Genomic DNA, 16,008 nt, shown 5'->3' with positions numbered 1-16,008 from the left:
CGTCGTTCACTTCACTTTTTTTGAATTGAACGGTATCGAATCCAAAATCTCGATGTTTTTTAAAACTGTATTATTCAAAATTTCTAAATGTTATATTTTTAATATAACTGAATTTTATCTAATCGAACCAAACCGAATTTTACAAAAGTTTTAAAAAACCAAATTTTTTTAAAAAAATCTAATTTTTTTAACAAAAACCGAACAAAAAACTGGAACCAAACCAAACCGAGTCGAATAATATACAGTACTAATTTGATACAATTTTTAAAATACCGAATAAACTGTTCTCAAACCGAATTTTATAAAATTCCCGAAAAACCGAATTTTTTCTTGGAAGAATCTATTTTTTTTTCATAAAAACCGAAGCGAACCGTACCAAAACTGAAAACGAACTGAACTGAATAATATACGGTACTAATTTGGTACAAATTTTAAAACACCAAATAAACTGTTATCGAACCGAACCGAAACACGAAATCCACACCCCTAGTTTCATCCTCCATATATCCAGACTTTGTCTGCAATAATATATCGCTTTACATGTATCCATATATTTATTTAAAATCAGATAAAATAGACTAATGCTATCAATATAAAAATCAAACACCTAAGCCTCCCATTTGACTCTTCAACTTTCTAGAGTATCCCATTTGGATTTTGGACAAAAAAATAAAAATAAAGGGAAGATCAAAAGCCTCCAGAAGAAGTGGATACTTATCCATCACTCTTCTCCTTTACATTCTTCCATGCTTTGATTCAACATGCCTCTCTCCACATCAACGAATTCGTGTGCGGAACCAGATTGAGGGGCAAAATGGTCATTTTCAAAACAAGTGGTTTCTATCAAGATATTTGGTTTATGGAAATGGAAACTTTAAATACTGCAACAAAATAAATGGATGTATACAATCAAAATGTATTATAAACTAGAAATACATTTGATATAACTAAATCGAAAAAACTAAACCTGAATTTGAAAGCTAAGTAATTAATTATCATTAGAATTTTAAAATACCTAAATACAATTTATATCTATATAACTGCATCCAATAATATAAATAAAGAAACAAATACAATTATCAATATAAAATTTTCATTACAGTATCATAACATAACTAGATCTTATATAAACATTGGATGATAAGATTTTTTTTTTCTAAAGAATCAATAAAATCAAAGAACCCGAATACAAAATAACAACAAAAAATATCCCAGCGTGGCAAAACGGTAAAATGAAAGTACAAAGTGCTTTTTCACGCTGAGTTCGAACCCCATCTTGGATAAACCATTACAAAAAAAAAAAGAAACTTTTTAAATCAACATCTTTAACAATAAAAATCAATATAAAATCGAATAGATAACTTTTCTAAAACAGAAAAAATCTAAACCGAAAAATAACCGAATCGAACCGAGCACAACAATTAAAAAAAAACCAAACTCTAATCCATTCAGATCGGATATGGAAAAGAAAATGGGAAATATCCCATAATTTGACCACCCTTTTTAAGAACAAGTTGAAGTAGAAGACAATCTTTTCTATGTAAGACCCAAACCATAACTGCAAAGAGGAAACAGAAAAGGGATAAGAAGAAAAGACGTGTCGGGCTCCTCCACTCGACCCCAAGACAAAAAAAAAACGAGTATTGGATCTTTGTCGTATCTAATGGTCCTCCCCCTCCGAAAACGACGTCGTCCTTTGACTTCAAAAACCTTATTTACATTTATTTTATTTTGTAATTAGTCGTCGTTAATAAACTATTAAGCAACATCCTTATCTTAATCATTTTTTACAAGCTTGTGTCACTAAGCTTTTGTGTCGTAGTATATGTTGAGGAGTTTCTCTGTGTACTCTCCAAACGTTAACACTTCATTAGAGGGTATTAGCTGCACACAAAAACAAACACAATCAAATAATAATAATAACAATAACAATAACAATAACAATAATAATCATTTACAAAAGAAATGTTACGTGCTTTAAGGAGGCAAGGCACTTGTAATACTTATTGGAATTACGAAGAATTTCATTTTGTATCGAGTTTAGATATTACCATTCACATTGGATTTTCAAATCCAATTTTTTATATGAATTAGGAATTATATTATACTTAACCTCGTTTGAAATATTTCCTAATAATACACAACGCTTTTGCAGATAATTTCGAGATATAAACTAATAACGTGTATTGTATAAGAAAGACGTACCCCTTCATGGATTGCGACTTCTTTCGGGAAATTTAGCTTCTGGTCCCTACACACACGAAAAGAAACGCCATATTATGATCTTGTTATAAATTTATAATATCATTTCGATCGGAATGTTTGATTTTTATTAAGCTTATATTAAACAATTAAAATGTATTTGTTAGAAAAATTCACCAGTCAGGCTGCATAAACAATGCAAACGTCGAACGCTCTAGACCATGAGCCCCGTCTCCTTTCGGTGCCTAAACACGACCATTTCAAGAAATCCGGATTATCGTATAGTCCGAAAGAGCATCCAAAGGAGGTGCGGAAATTTTACCCGGACGCAGTGAGGAGTTGCGCAAAGGTATCCTCTGGACAGAATCATCGTTGTCTCGCCGATTTGGTATGCAATCTCATCTTCACCATATACAACCTAATATATGTACAGAGACATATGGGAATGTATCTGTAAGATTTTACCTGTTTTTATGTATCTGTTACATGATGATGATGATGATGATATCGGGACGAAAACAATGTGTACTTGCGTACCTTAACAATGTGACCAGACCGTGTTTGTATGTATAAGCCAGCGGAATGATCTGGGCACGGCACTTGGGCCGAGTTTCTTGAAAATATCGCACGGGTAAGACCCGTGAGGGAACCGTGGTCTGTGTGCCATCCGCACCAAGAAGACATCGAGTCATTTTCCTCTGTGTTGCTGTATGAAAAAAGGACAAGATCGATCCATCAGATAATTAAATCTTACCGCACAAATGACAAAAATTTCTACCCTTCAAATGGAAGAAAACATGTGTTTAAAACAAAGAAAGACGGAGGAACTTTGCAAATGGAATTACCTGTCCTGCGGAGGAAAATAATAAAGCAATCGGCCTTTGTGACACCGAGAGCCGAGAAGTATATTTTCGAGATTCTGGCTCTCATGTTCTTTTATGCCCTTTGACACTGCAAATCTCACAGAGATCATTCAAGAAGGCATTACAGAAAAAGAAGTTTTCGAAGAATCGACACAAGGCTGATTAATGTTTAATAGAGTTCAATCCACATATGATTCCTATACGATATGCAGCATATTGAAAACTCGGCGACAAACTTCTGCTTTCTATGAAATCTTTCATCGATTCTTTCTTCTAGATAAATATCATTCCACCCAACGTTCATGCCGTTCATTCCACCCAACTAAAGAGGGTAATCTAAGAGAGTATCAACACCCAAACAAAAATTACATACCATATCGATCACAGTGATATGCTATCATCAGTCCAATGTCGAACATCAGCTTACCAAGAGCTTTGAAAGCTGTCATGCATGAAGTAACATCGTATTATTCGATGACGGGTATAAACAAGAAAGAAGAGATACGATGAAAGCAATCCTTGAGAGCAGTCAACCTCAATCGAATTCATGCTTAAACTCTAAACTCGGTGGCGAATAATATGAGATAATTAAGAAAAGACATAAAAAGGAGCTAAGATACTCATTAATGATAGTATATCATTGACAAATCCAGCTCTGTGACTTCAACAACTAATTTCCCTAAGTAAATAGGTACAAAACAAAGATCTTTTCCAAGTGAAACAAATTAAAGATGGGCAAAAGGCAAATCACGGATCACCTATTTACCTCCTTCAAGTTCCGGCAATGCATTTTCAGGCCATATGTTTGATCCGCAATACCATGGATACCTACAAGATGGACTGAAGTGAATAAATAGGAAAACTCGGATTACTTTTTATGCAGAAGGCAAATTAACGATCAAAATTACCTGTAGAAGGCGATGTAAAGTAATTTTACTATTAAATTTCTAGGAGATTACAAATCCATGTACATTGGCTGCTTCAACGAGAGCATAGCCAGCCAACTAATATGTCAGCACATTTCCACTAATCTGCCTTACCCAAAAACATCTGAAACATGTTTGTGGTATCAGTGATCTTTACCGTTGGATTTCACACGTGTTAGTGGTGGGCACATCTAGTAGCGGATTAGCATAGAAAGATCCCTTTAATGTGTCTGCACAAACAAGAATTCAACTTCAAGTTACCACTTTAACTGGGGAAAGCTATAGAAATGATAAGCCTGTCATAAAGAAATATCAAAATGCCCACCAATTTCAACCTCTTATAAACAAGGAACATAATCCATGGCTGTATCTAACGCCTGTGGTTTTCTAGTAATGGCTAATTGAATAGACGACAATGTGCCATGTAGCAAAATATTTCAAACACTCCCCAACAATAGCTATCACAAATTAGTTATCAGGAAGTATGGAAGAGAAGAGTTTGGTATTTCAATCCTCAAGGAAATCTACAGTGGTAAAACAATCTATAAGCTCACCAAGCTTTCCAGATTCAAGTTTCTCCTTTCCATGACTCCAACCAAAGTTGTACCTGAGGGAAAAAGAAAAAACCGGGAGGAGAAAAACGAAGTTAAAACCATAGAAGTAATGGGTAAGAGATGCAAGTTATACATACTAAATGAAACCTACCCTCTGAAACTACGACCACTGGAACATGGCAAGGTGAATATGGAGAAAACATGAACATAAGTACTTAAGCTGAACATGAGAAATCTGAGCCGGTTTTTCTCACCTACTATGAGGATCTTCAAGGTCCCTCTTCACCTCTTCTGGCAGCCCGGCCAACCTTTTAACATGAAACATCTATCTTATGTTAAGCTTTGTTGTTTGTACTCTACTAAATCGTGTCTGGTGAATAAAATCATGTACCTAGGTGCAAGACGAAGAAGATTTTGACGGAGAGAGGAATATCCTGGAACCTAGAAGGGGAAAACGTCAAGCTCAAACGAGACTGATAAATTATGCGACTTTAAGGAGAAAATGAGCAAATCGCGATATGATTTACAAGAATAATCAGTTTAGATCATATGAGTTGGACAAGTTATCAATGCTTAACTTGATGTTTATCACAATCTCTCTCTAATCATAGACAATCTCACACTGATAATGAATTATCAACCCGTAGTAAATTTCGGGGGAGATGGTAAAACTTGATAGCTTTTGCCCTAACCCAAATGAAGATCAGAATCAGATAAGCTTGCTTTTCACTACTAGATTATGAAAGCTAAAGGCTGTACGCCATAGAAAACATCAAAATGTATGAGAAGAACATAACGAACAATGATGTTGTGAGAATTGTTCCGTACATCTTTTACAGACAGAATCCCTAGTCCATTTGGTCCAAAACCTTCTTCAATCTTACCAGACAAATCAGTGTCCCTCTCCTACAACAAGTGAATCGAAAGACAGAAGAAAGTTAGAGAAATGCCTCGAAGTGCAGAGTCATACGACCAGAAAATCTACGATTTCCTCGGAAAATGAACAAACTAAGAAACATTCGCTGACTACGAAACTAAAGGATCACTGATTCTACCGTTAAACAACCAGACCGTACCGAAATCTATCATTTTCGTGCATTTTCTCGAGAGCCAAACAGCTGAGAAACTGACCTTGAGCTCCGAGTACGATATGGTGACAGTTCTGACTGCCGGAACAGGTGATTCCGGCGACGAAGACATCGCGCGGAACGTAATCTGGCGAGAACGGATTCCGGCGGGACAGGAACGGAACCGGCGGCGAGAAACGGGTTTACCGGAGAGGAGGGCCGGAGCGAGCAATCGAGCAGCCATGGCGACGAGCTGACACTTTGACGGAGAGAGCCCTTCGACCTAAAGCTGACAAAAAGAATAATCAGTCAATTCGGAAAAAAATCAATTGTTATTTAAAATTAAAATTGATTATTATTACATGGAAATTTGACCCAATTTTGATAATAAATCTTTAAAATCTTACGTTACCAATTGAATATTAATTTGGGGTAAAGCTCAATTCAGATGCTGCCAATTTCAAAGATTTGATTTGATTTTTGTTTAATTATAATTAAATAAGTTAATTTTCTTTCTTGTTGTGGCGAGAAAAAGACTTTTTATTGTTTGTTTGGTAATGTTATGGATTAACCAAATAATAAAATCGTATTTATTATAAATTGTGGAATAAATAGATTGAAAATATAGAAAATTGTAATATTATAATATTTAGAGAGAGAAGTTCTAATGCTCAACAATTAAAATCCTTTTCCACTTTTCGGAGCAACCCAATCTGAGACAGAGGTATTATGTTGTCGGGAAGGAAATGGAGTGAAGAAAGCTGTCACAGAGAGAGAGAGAGAGAGAGAGAGAGAGAGCACTGTTTCAGCCATGGCCGACAAATCGGTCCCATCGACCACCAGATCCATCATCATCATCATCACCGATTTCATCCCTCAAATATCACAATTTGAAGACTCGTCGAATACATTTTCTCAACACCTCTCTCTCTCTCTCTCTCTCTCTCTCTCTCTCTCTCTCGCGTCTCTGTTCTCTGTGATTCTGGAAGAAAGGCTCTGTTTCAATGGGTGATGAAGGAGGGTCGGAGGCGGTGGAGCTGGAGCTGGGACTCGGGCTCAGCCTAGGCGGTGGCGGCGGGTGGGGCGCGTGCGGGCGGATTCTGACAGCGAGAGACTTTCCCTCTGTTGGGTCGAAGAGAGATGCCGAGTCCGTCTCTCACGACTCTGGCGCCTCTCCTCCTCGTTCCAGGTCCTTAAAGGCTTCACCTTTTTCTTTTTCTCTTTTGGGCGGGTTTCTTACAGTGGTTTCAGTCTAAAAATAGCCAAGATTCACACACAAAAAACAAAACCCTAATCTACATTTGCCCCCCCCCCCCAAAAAAAAAAAAAAAAAATCTGAAATCTCTCGTAAAACGACGTTTTCTCAATTTGGGTTTCCTGTTTTTTGGGAAAGTTCAAGTTTTTTTTTTGTCACTGAGAGATTTGGGTAACTTTTGTTTCTGGTAACATCACATCAGAAGCTAAGTTATGTTAAAAAAAAAATCTTTATAATGAAAAAAAAAACAGAATCTTTATGCTTAGAATGAGGAACTCACGATCTGGATTGATTGGTTTGATGCGCAGTCAAGTGGTCGGATGGCCGCCGATAGGGATTCACAGGATGAACAGTCTGATCAACCAATCCAAATCTCTAAGGCCGGAAGACGACGAATCAGAACGAGATCAAGAACACGAGAGAAACAGCAACGAGGAAGAAGACGATGATCACAGCCATGGAGATGAAGACCCGAGGAAGAAGACGGCGAATCGGAGGAAGCACGAGAAAGCGAGATCTGGGTTTGTGAAAGTGAATTTGGACGGGATCCCGATCGGGAGAAAAGTCGACCTGAATGCTCATTCTTGTTACGAGAGTTTGGCTGTCGCTCTTGAGGACATGTTCTTCAGCTCCAACTCGAACACAACTGGTCAGTTCTGTCTTTTCTTGCGCAACAAGTAACAACCCAAAGATTAGCCATAGATGACATTTACGAAGCTAAACTTGGAGATATCAATGAATGAATGATGGCAGGGACATGTTGTGAGAAGGATAACCAGAAGAAACCGAAGCTTCTAGAAGGATCTTCGGATTTCGTACTGACTTACAAAGATAGAGAGGGAGATTGGATGCTAGTTGGAGATGTTCCTTGGAGGTTTTTTATTTTTAAATTTCATGGAAATTCAAACATTATAGATTTATTTTTTTGGTTATAGAATCATATAATACATTGTTTTTGAATCTTGTAATTAGATTCATGATTTTTTTTGTGTGTGTGTAGGATGTTTGTGGGTTCTGTAAGAAGGCTAAGGATCATGAGAACTTCTGAGGCAAATGGACTTTGTGTCTAAACCCTAGCAAAGTTGAAGTCTTTGCAGAGGTAACTTGTGTTCCAAGTTTCTAGGAGACAAGAAGAGAAACAAGACATGGAGAGGGGAATCAAAGATTATATAGAAGCTTAAAATCAAAGTTTTTTTAAAAAAAAAAAAAAAAAGAAAAAGGAAAGGAAATATGTTTTGTTTGTCATTATGTTTTGTTTGGTCTTTCAACCGTATTTTATATATTTTTGTACTTTTAATTTGCAAAAAAAAAAGGTAATTTCTTACAGGGTTCTTTTTTTTTTTCTCTCTCTCTCTCTCTGAATAGAAATGGTTCTCTTTCTTATGATTTTGATGTATGAAAGATTTGTCTTTTATTCTGTAAATATTGTATTATCCTACGTCTAACAAGTGCTCTTTTGTCTCATGAATCTCTACACGTCCATTGAAATAATAATAAAAATATTTTAAAACGGTAGTTTTATATCATATTAATATAAAAAAAAAACTCCTGAAATGTTTCTTAATTCGACGGTTTGGCTATTATGTGTATAAATGACTAAATTAAGGGATCCATTAAAGTAAAAAAAAAATCTAATAATTTCTGGTAAAAAGCAGACCGTTAAACTACAATCATATCTTAATTTTTTTTATAAAATACGATTTAATTGATATTTCAAATATTAAAATATTTTAAATTAATATCTCAAATATTAAAATATTCCAAATGTATACTTCAAATTATAAAATTGATAACAATTTTCATTTGTTAAGTTCCACCATAAAAAATGAATCGAATTATAAATTGCTTTCGATTTTATGGAGTATTAATTTAGAATATTTTAATATTTATGATATCAATTAAAAATATTTTAATATTTGAGATATCAATTAAATTAAATTAAATTAAAAGTTTAAAGTTTGATTTAAAATAAGAATATCTTAATCGAAACTGATAGTATGATCTAAAATAAGTCAAAGGAACACTCTTAATTTTATTTTAACAGATCCAAAAACATTAAAGATGGGTAGAAGGAGAAATTATATATTTTTTTAATTGGATTAGACTTAGTATTTTAGTTAAGAACAAACTTTATGTATACAAATACTTAGTATTGGATTAAAGATGGTTGATAATTATTTTACAAATCTTGGCGTAATACTTTGTTTATAAACAACAACAACAAAAAAACGAAAAGTTTTAAATTATGTGATGGATTATTGCATTGAATAATGTTTTTTATTTTGAAAAAGAGATTTTGTAAGAAAATAGGAGTGATTTATGAGACAAAGGATACGAGGATCAGACAACAAGTGGTGGTTCAATATCATGCAATCATTCTCCTTTTCCAATAGTATCCCCCATTGAGAGTTTTTTATTTTATTTTAAATGTTGTTCATTTACATTTTTTAAATATATAATAACAAACAAGGAAAAAAAAAACAAAGAGGCAAAGAGATCATATCTGCTTTCTATCGCCGATTATTAAGAGAGAAATCGATTTTTTTTTATTATCAAATTTAATTTACAAACCATATATTCATTTTATGTATTTCATAGATTTATTTAATTTAAAAATTTAATATCACACACAATAAATTTCATCAAGTTTAAGCGTGTCCACTAAATATTATCAAATGTCAATGCTTATATAATTATAAGATTACCAAAATTTTGTGGTCCAAATAAGAATCTGCACTCTTCTTTCTATATATATATAGTGGTCAACTTTGTGAGTATACCTTGATATACCACGAGTGACTCATTGCCCTATAATACAAATCTAGACTCTATTTTAAAATTTGATTGGTTAAAACAAAATTATCTGAAATCGAGGTGAGGACTTTGGAAAAAAAAATTGAATAAAAAGGAATATATATTTATATAATGAACATTTTTTAATAAAAAAAAAATTCTAAGTATCAATACTACTTTAGAAGGTATGATTTGATACGTAATAAATCAAATGTAATAAAAAGCAGAACTGTTGAAAATAAAAATTTCGTTTTAACTAATGATTAATTTCTTTAAACCTTTTGGGCCATGATTAAGCCTTTGTCTAAAATCTCGATTGACTATAATTTGTAACTACGCCTTTCGTACAGACACGGCATTAGCACAAATCCCTCACGCTTGTTTTCTTTTCTATTTCTTTTTCCCCTTTTTCCCTCATCATATCCAAAAAATACAACACAAAATCTTTTAATATATATATATATATATATATATATATATATATAATTGATTAATTAGGTTTTTGTCTGAAACCTTGATCAAACCCGCAACTAAACATTTCGTACAGACAAAACATCAACACAAACACCCACGCTTTGTTTCTTCTGTCATTATTGTTATCTGTCTTGGAAATTGTTTCAACATATAAAAAATATTTAGGAAAATTATCAATTTTTGAAGATCAATATTTAAACTCTTTTTTATCCCAAAATAAAATACGAAATCCACTTTTTTTTTCTAGTTAAGTTTTTCTTTTGACCAATGCCACCGCATCAGCGACACCTAATAAAAATTTACACAACATCATTTTTTATTTTTAAGAAATTAAATATTTCTAAAAATCAATCAATATTTAAAATAAATTAGAAGATAAATAAAAAATATACATACACACATATATAAATATACACATACATATATACACATGTACATATGTAACTTGAAACTTAAAAAATATTGGTGTATTCAACAAAACCAAACTTCACTTAGTCTCTACCTCCAAATACAATATCATTCATGGATCACCAAATATTACATCGGATTCTTGCATAAATACACTCTTACACCAATACACACACCCACAAGAAAGTATTAGGGTTATTATTATTATTATTATTACCGGTTTAGGGGCATATCTTACTGCAAGAACTCTCTTGGGTCAGTGACAAAACCGGTTATGGCAGAAGCTGCGGCCGTGAAGGGAGAGGCTAAGTATATCTGCCCTTCCTTATGCCCCATCCGGCCAGGGAAGTTCCTGTTGGTCGTTGAGACACAGACCTGCAACAAAGATTTCATCATGATCTTATATTATTTACCATCTTTTATATTGTCCTATCAGTCAATCTTTCTACTCTACCTAGACATAGAACCGATGCCAAGAGCTGTGTTTTTTTATTACCAAAAACGACAAAACTCGTACATCAGCTTAACGGGTAAGCGCTCGATATTACTGTGGTAACGATGATTCTATATTCTATACCATTGATAACCCGAGATTGTATGCCTAACGAGGTCATGTCACATCGTTCTACTGAATGCAAAATGATGACAAGAGAGCATTTTGGTTACACAACAGAACTCAACCAACTTAGCATTCCAATCAGACCAGGCATGCAAAAGCTTGACTAAGATGACAGAATTTCACCCTTATTACTAAATTCCTAGAGCTAGATGAAGCACGGCTAAGTTAGATTAAGGCAAGACACAGAGGAAAGAGAGCATGCCTGAGGTTCATTCAAACGGGCATAAGTGTCTAGTGGTCCGCCAATGCAAGCACCACAGCTAGGACTAGTAGGTGTGTCACAGCCAACATCTTCAAATATCTGAGCACAGGTCTTTCCACCTGATCCCGGTACCGGGATGGTATACAAGTCCATCCATACCTGTAGAGTGTAGAGTGAAAAGATACAATCAGAGGCATTTAATTTCATATCCTGTGAACAATTAATTCATCACAATGATATATATGGGTATGCAATGGTAAACCTTTTGAGTAGCTGGGACAAGGAAAGTTGGAACCTTGACCTTCTTGCCCTGCAAATGAACAAGTAGATTCAGAAATTTCGCAATTGACTTAGATGATATAATAGGATAGAAACACTGACGCATCAACACAAACAAAAAAATGGAACAGGACTGAGGCAAATTAGATTAGAGAAGTTGTTCGTCAGTACTCAGGAGCGAAGAAGTATTCGATAAAATCCGATCTCAGTTTCTATCACATGTCTATCTAGAAGTAAACAAGATATGGAACTTACTGCTGCAATGAAAACTTTGGCGCCAGCCATAAAATCCTCTGTCTTCCCACCAGTACAAGAGCCAATGTATACTCTGTCGATTTTCACATCTTTGCATTCTCTAGCTAACGCTCGATTATCAGGTGAATGAGGCTGTAAAAACAGAAGCTCGGTTATAATAACCCAAGTGCCCTGTAAACTTTTAAAATATTTTCATTTGTAGCCTCGTTTACACCCACCTTAGCCACCACAGGCTCCAGTTTTGAGACATCAAATCTATATTCAGAAAGATAGCTGTAGGAGAAAACAAACAAAAAGAAGTGAATATAAGAGAAAGCTAAGAGCACAGAAAGACATGACTATGGAGCTGGCTTTAATATGAAAAATCCAATCTCACGCTTAAGGACCTCAAATGCCCTTAATTAGGAGAATACAAATCCAAAATATTCTCCTAATCTCCCAATTAAATCTTTAAAAGGAAAAAGGTTCATTCTAGGACTCGGGAAAAAAAGATGACCTTTCATTTGCCTTGCATGTCTCCACAACCATTACATGTCATTTAGGCAGTTGGCTAGGAAAAGTCTACAAACTATAGTTTCAAGCAAGCCAAGAAGAACAGGTCCAGAGTCTACGAACAAAAATTAGGTAGTGGCTAACTGCTCTACTGAATGTAGATATATTGAAACATGCACTCACAATCTCGTTTACGGATATCATACATCTAGCATATCCAAATTCACAGAAAAGAATCCAAGCACATGATGATCGGAATCCATAAAGTTCGATATGGAAATACCACCACATATTCAAGCTCTTTTTCTTTTGGCTTCTATTTACAATTTGGGATACCATGTGATCATACCTTGCATTTCCATCACTATACACCGGCTCATAGGGCACAGTTGTCCTACTCTGCAACATTTGATCGAAAGTGAGCGAATTTTTGCAAGTACAGCAACAAATCAATAGTGCTTGAAAATTTGTTCACAAGAAGAAGAAATAGCTCCAGACCTCAAGGTACTTAAACGTAGTAACATCAGGTGGGATGACACCATTTTTGCCACCAGCTTCTACAACCATGTTGCACAGTGTCATCCTTTCTTCGATCTAGCAGGTCCAAACAGATGAAAGCAAAGATTAATAAAATTTTACCCTTGTAAATATTTTTATACACAGAGAAGAAAAAAAATGTTTAGAGGCAAACGCAAAATGCTTACATTTAAACTCTCAACAGTTGTACCAGTAAACTCCATGGTCTTGTAAGTCGCACCAGCAACAGATATCTCACCAATAATCTGCAAATTTGGTAGTATGTTCAAGAACAAGAACAAAACAGAGAAGTTCCTGATATCAGAAAACTCATAACCTGTTCCTTTACAACTAGGCCAAGAAAGATCGCCACAGAAGAAGAAGAAAGATACAAAAAGGCCGCTGAGTTTATACAGAAACAGATCTAGAGAGGAAATAACTGCACAATATAATGGTACTTTTCAATTAATGTTGTATGACATATCAAACTCACTTGCAAAATCAGATCCTTGGCAAGTAAATAATCGGGCATTTCACCATCCAAGACAAATCTCAGTGTTGGCGGGACCTGCAAAATCAAGACACTCTTTACAAACTGCAGATAAGGATAAATACAAGGGGAAGTATTCCAGACATTAGCTCCTACTGAATTTGAAAACATGTGTTACTGTGACATACATAGGCTTTTTGAAATTTGAGTTGAACTGAAACCGCCAACTCTAACTCCATTTCACGCAAATGGAAAACTAAACAAAAGAAATCGGCAAAGATATAAACCTTAAGGAGGATCTTTCCAGTGCCCAACACAAAACCAGCATCAGTGTTTCCGATTCCTGTAGCAAATTGACCGAATGCTCCAGCTGTACAGGTGTGAGAATCTGTTCCTAGTAAAACCTAAAATGATTAATGATATCAATTAGTAACTATTTATAAACTTAAACAAACCAGTCATATCATATCATATCCATGCATCAGATTATACCTCTCCTGGCCTGCAATGGCCTTCTTGTGGAAGTGCAACGTGGCATACACCTTTGTAGTCGGGATTTGCCTGTAAATTGATCAGAGGAAGCTCAATATTCCTTATCACAAAGAAACGAAATTTTCATCATATGGTTGTGAGAAAAGTATGAAAGTGTCATACCCTAAAATTACCGCGGTCCGTGATATCATAGAAGTACTTGATATTCTGCTCTGTGCAAAAATCCCGTAAGATGTCCACGTTACGGTTTGCACGCTCATCATTCGTGAATATGTAATGGTCGGGTATGACAACAATCTTCTCCCGGTCCCAAACCTACAGCATATGATTACACATGCCATTGAGTCACCTCAGAGATTTCAGATAGATACATAAGCATATTAAGGTAATCAAATGCAAAATAAATATCTGCATCTCCAAACTCGAGATATGCTTCAAAATGGCTATCATCATAATCCAATCACAGCATGAAAGCAAACTTTTCAAATTTCGGCTTACTAAGCAAATTAAACCAGGTAAATAACATCATCTCAAACTAAGAATTCTACACACCAAATTTCCATTTCAAATAAAATCAGAAGAACACCAGTAAGATTTAACCAAAGGAATCATAGAAGAAAGTGCAAAATTAGCAGGAAAAATGGTAAAGACCTTAGCATTTTCGCCAAATTCTCTCTTGAAGATACCAAAAGCACCAGGACCGCAGACATCATGGGTCATTAGGACATCAACATTAACCCAAACGTTATCACCAGGGACCAAATGTGATTTCTCTGCTGCCCTAGCTAGGATCTTCTCCGTCATCGTCATCCCAGTTTTCACCTGAAAATCCCAAAAAAAAAAAACCACCAAACAAAACATCTGAGGAAATAGACAACATAGAAAACAAACCAACCGAAATGACATCAAGAGGAAAATAGCTCAAACCGATCCTGTGGCGCTTGGCTTGCGCTCCGCCTGCTGCGGCGTCATCACCGACACGATCTTCCTGGAAACCGATTTCCTCTGACATCGGTGAGCCGATACATTCGAAGGTTTAGGAAATGCAGAGAATCCCAAATCCTTCTGCATCGAAACAAAGGGGCACAAAAATCAAATCTTCAAAAAAAACGAAGAAACCCTGAGGCATCGATAATTTACGGAGAAAAATGGGGAAAACCCAGAAACAGAAAAGATGGCGGAATCGAAGGAGAAGAGAGCAAAGACACCTTGGAGGTTTTGATGACAACTGAAGCCGGAGAAACGACCGAGGAAGCCATTATTCCCCTTCTGATGATGATGACGACGACGATGATTTCCGGGTTTGGGCGTGTGTAGAACCTAGGGTTCTTCGGCCTTTGTTGATGATATACCCGTAAACGAAAGAGGCGGCTGACGAGGACGTTGACTGAATTGGCAAATGAGTCTATAGGTTAGTGAGACATAATCGCCACGTGGCATTTCCGTGATCCCATTCGGCAAAATGATTTCGATTTATTATCAGTCCAGTTTGAAGACGAAAATCGGTATTTTCGAATATTTAAGAGTTGAAAAAAATATGATTTTGGAAGAGAATTTTTATTTTCGGTTCTGATTCTAATTTTCGAAAACAATTTATATGGCAAATATATGTTGGAATATATAACAAAATATTCCAAACAAATGTGATTTAATGTTTGATAGGAATTTTTATAACGTTTTTTATAATCGAATATATTGAATCAAAATTTAAACTAATCTAGCACTTCTATAGAAGTGAACAACTTTGTGATTTTGAATGACCGGTTGGATCGTTGTTATTTCCAAACGGAGGAATTATAATTTTCAACGGTTGTAAGCGATTAAAAAACTGATTAGTTGAATTGTAGATATCCACAATTATAACTACATTTATGTTTTCTAATCGCAGTTTAACGTGTGTTTTGATAACGGTTTCTAACGTTTCTAAAAAAATCTAAAATACACTTATTAAAAAGTAATGATGATTTTATTTAGTATTATGATTTAATATTATTTTTAGTATTATATTATAATAAAAAAATATAATAGTATCATCTGATTATATAATTTTTAGGTTTAATAATATTTTTTTAATAATTTTAATAATAAAATTATTTTTTACTTAAAAATAAATTAAAACAT

At 34.8% G+C, this 16,008-nt stretch overlaps 3 protein-coding genes across 5 annotated transcripts; 1 reads left to right on the top strand and 2 right to left on the bottom strand.

The window, feature by feature from the left end:
* Nucleotides 1-1,676: 1,676 nt before the first annotated feature.
* Nucleotides 1,677-5,912, bottom strand: LOC104808745. Of its 2 annotated transcripts, XM_010534523.1 has the most exons (14): nucleotides 5,677-5,912; nucleotides 5,374-5,451; nucleotides 4,937-4,986; nucleotides 4,800-4,853; nucleotides 4,546-4,598; nucleotides 4,149-4,221; nucleotides 3,832-3,893; nucleotides 3,439-3,507; nucleotides 3,048-3,153; nucleotides 2,740-2,908; nucleotides 2,525-2,620; nucleotides 2,380-2,447; nucleotides 2,206-2,251; nucleotides 1,677-1,884 (listed from the first exon to the last, which is right to left on the bottom strand). In XM_010534523.1, exons 1-14 carry the CDS (start codon nucleotides 5,854-5,856, stop codon nucleotides 1,804-1,806), a joined length of 1,185 nt encoding a protein of 394 aa, XP_010532825.1. In that variant the 5' UTR covers nucleotides 5,857-5,912; the 3' UTR covers nucleotides 1,677-1,803. The 2 variants fall into 2 exon arrangements, with proteins under 2 accessions (XP_010532825.1, XP_019057566.1); XM_019202021.1 differs by lacking the exons at nucleotides 1,677-1,884; nucleotides 2,206-2,251 and having other exon boundaries at nucleotides 2,525-2,667.
* Nucleotides 5,913-6,377: 465 nt separating this feature from the next.
* On the top strand, nucleotides 6,378-8,172 carry LOC104808743 (auxin-responsive protein IAA13-like). The gene is made up of 4 exons (XM_010534522.2): nucleotides 6,378-6,801; nucleotides 7,176-7,516; nucleotides 7,621-7,741; nucleotides 7,868-8,172. Exons 1-4 carry the CDS (start codon nucleotides 6,617-6,619, stop codon nucleotides 7,935-7,937), a joined length of 717 nt encoding a protein of 238 aa, XP_010532824.1. The 5' UTR covers nucleotides 6,378-6,616; the 3' UTR covers nucleotides 7,938-8,172.
* Nucleotides 8,173-10,571: 2,399 nt separating this feature from the next.
* On the bottom strand, nucleotides 10,572-15,267 carry LOC104808742 (3-isopropylmalate dehydratase large subunit, chloroplastic-like). 2 transcript variants are annotated; one of them, XM_010534521.1, is made up of 15 exons: nucleotides 15,096-15,267; nucleotides 14,815-14,949; nucleotides 14,539-14,709; nucleotides 14,050-14,202; nucleotides 13,888-13,956; nucleotides 13,683-13,799; nucleotides 13,399-13,473; nucleotides 13,094-13,171; nucleotides 12,888-12,983; nucleotides 12,739-12,788; nucleotides 12,116-12,170; nucleotides 11,898-12,029; nucleotides 11,626-11,673; nucleotides 11,364-11,522; nucleotides 10,572-10,917 (listed from the first exon to the last, which is right to left on the bottom strand). In XM_010534521.1, the coding sequence occupies exons 1-15, from the start codon at nucleotides 15,144-15,146 to the stop codon at nucleotides 10,777-10,779; spliced, it is 1,530 nt and encodes a 509-aa protein (XP_010532823.1). In that variant the 5' UTR covers nucleotides 15,147-15,267; the 3' UTR covers nucleotides 10,572-10,776. The 2 variants fall into 2 exon arrangements, with proteins under 2 accessions (XP_010532823.1, XP_010532822.1); XM_010534520.2 differs by having other exon boundaries at nucleotides 14,815-14,952; nucleotides 15,096-15,266.
* Between the last annotated feature and the right edge of the window lie 741 nt (nucleotides 15,268-16,008).

This window comes from Tarenaya hassleriana, unplaced genomic scaffold (assembly GCF_000463585.1).
Source record: "Tarenaya hassleriana unplaced genomic scaffold, ASM46358v1 Cleome15, whole genome shotgun sequence".
Lineage (NCBI taxonomy): Eukaryota > Viridiplantae > Streptophyta > Magnoliopsida > Brassicales > Cleomaceae > Tarenaya > Tarenaya hassleriana.
The sequence above is the reverse complement of the archived record's forward strand: the minus strand, read 5'-3'. Positions and strand labels throughout refer to the sequence as shown.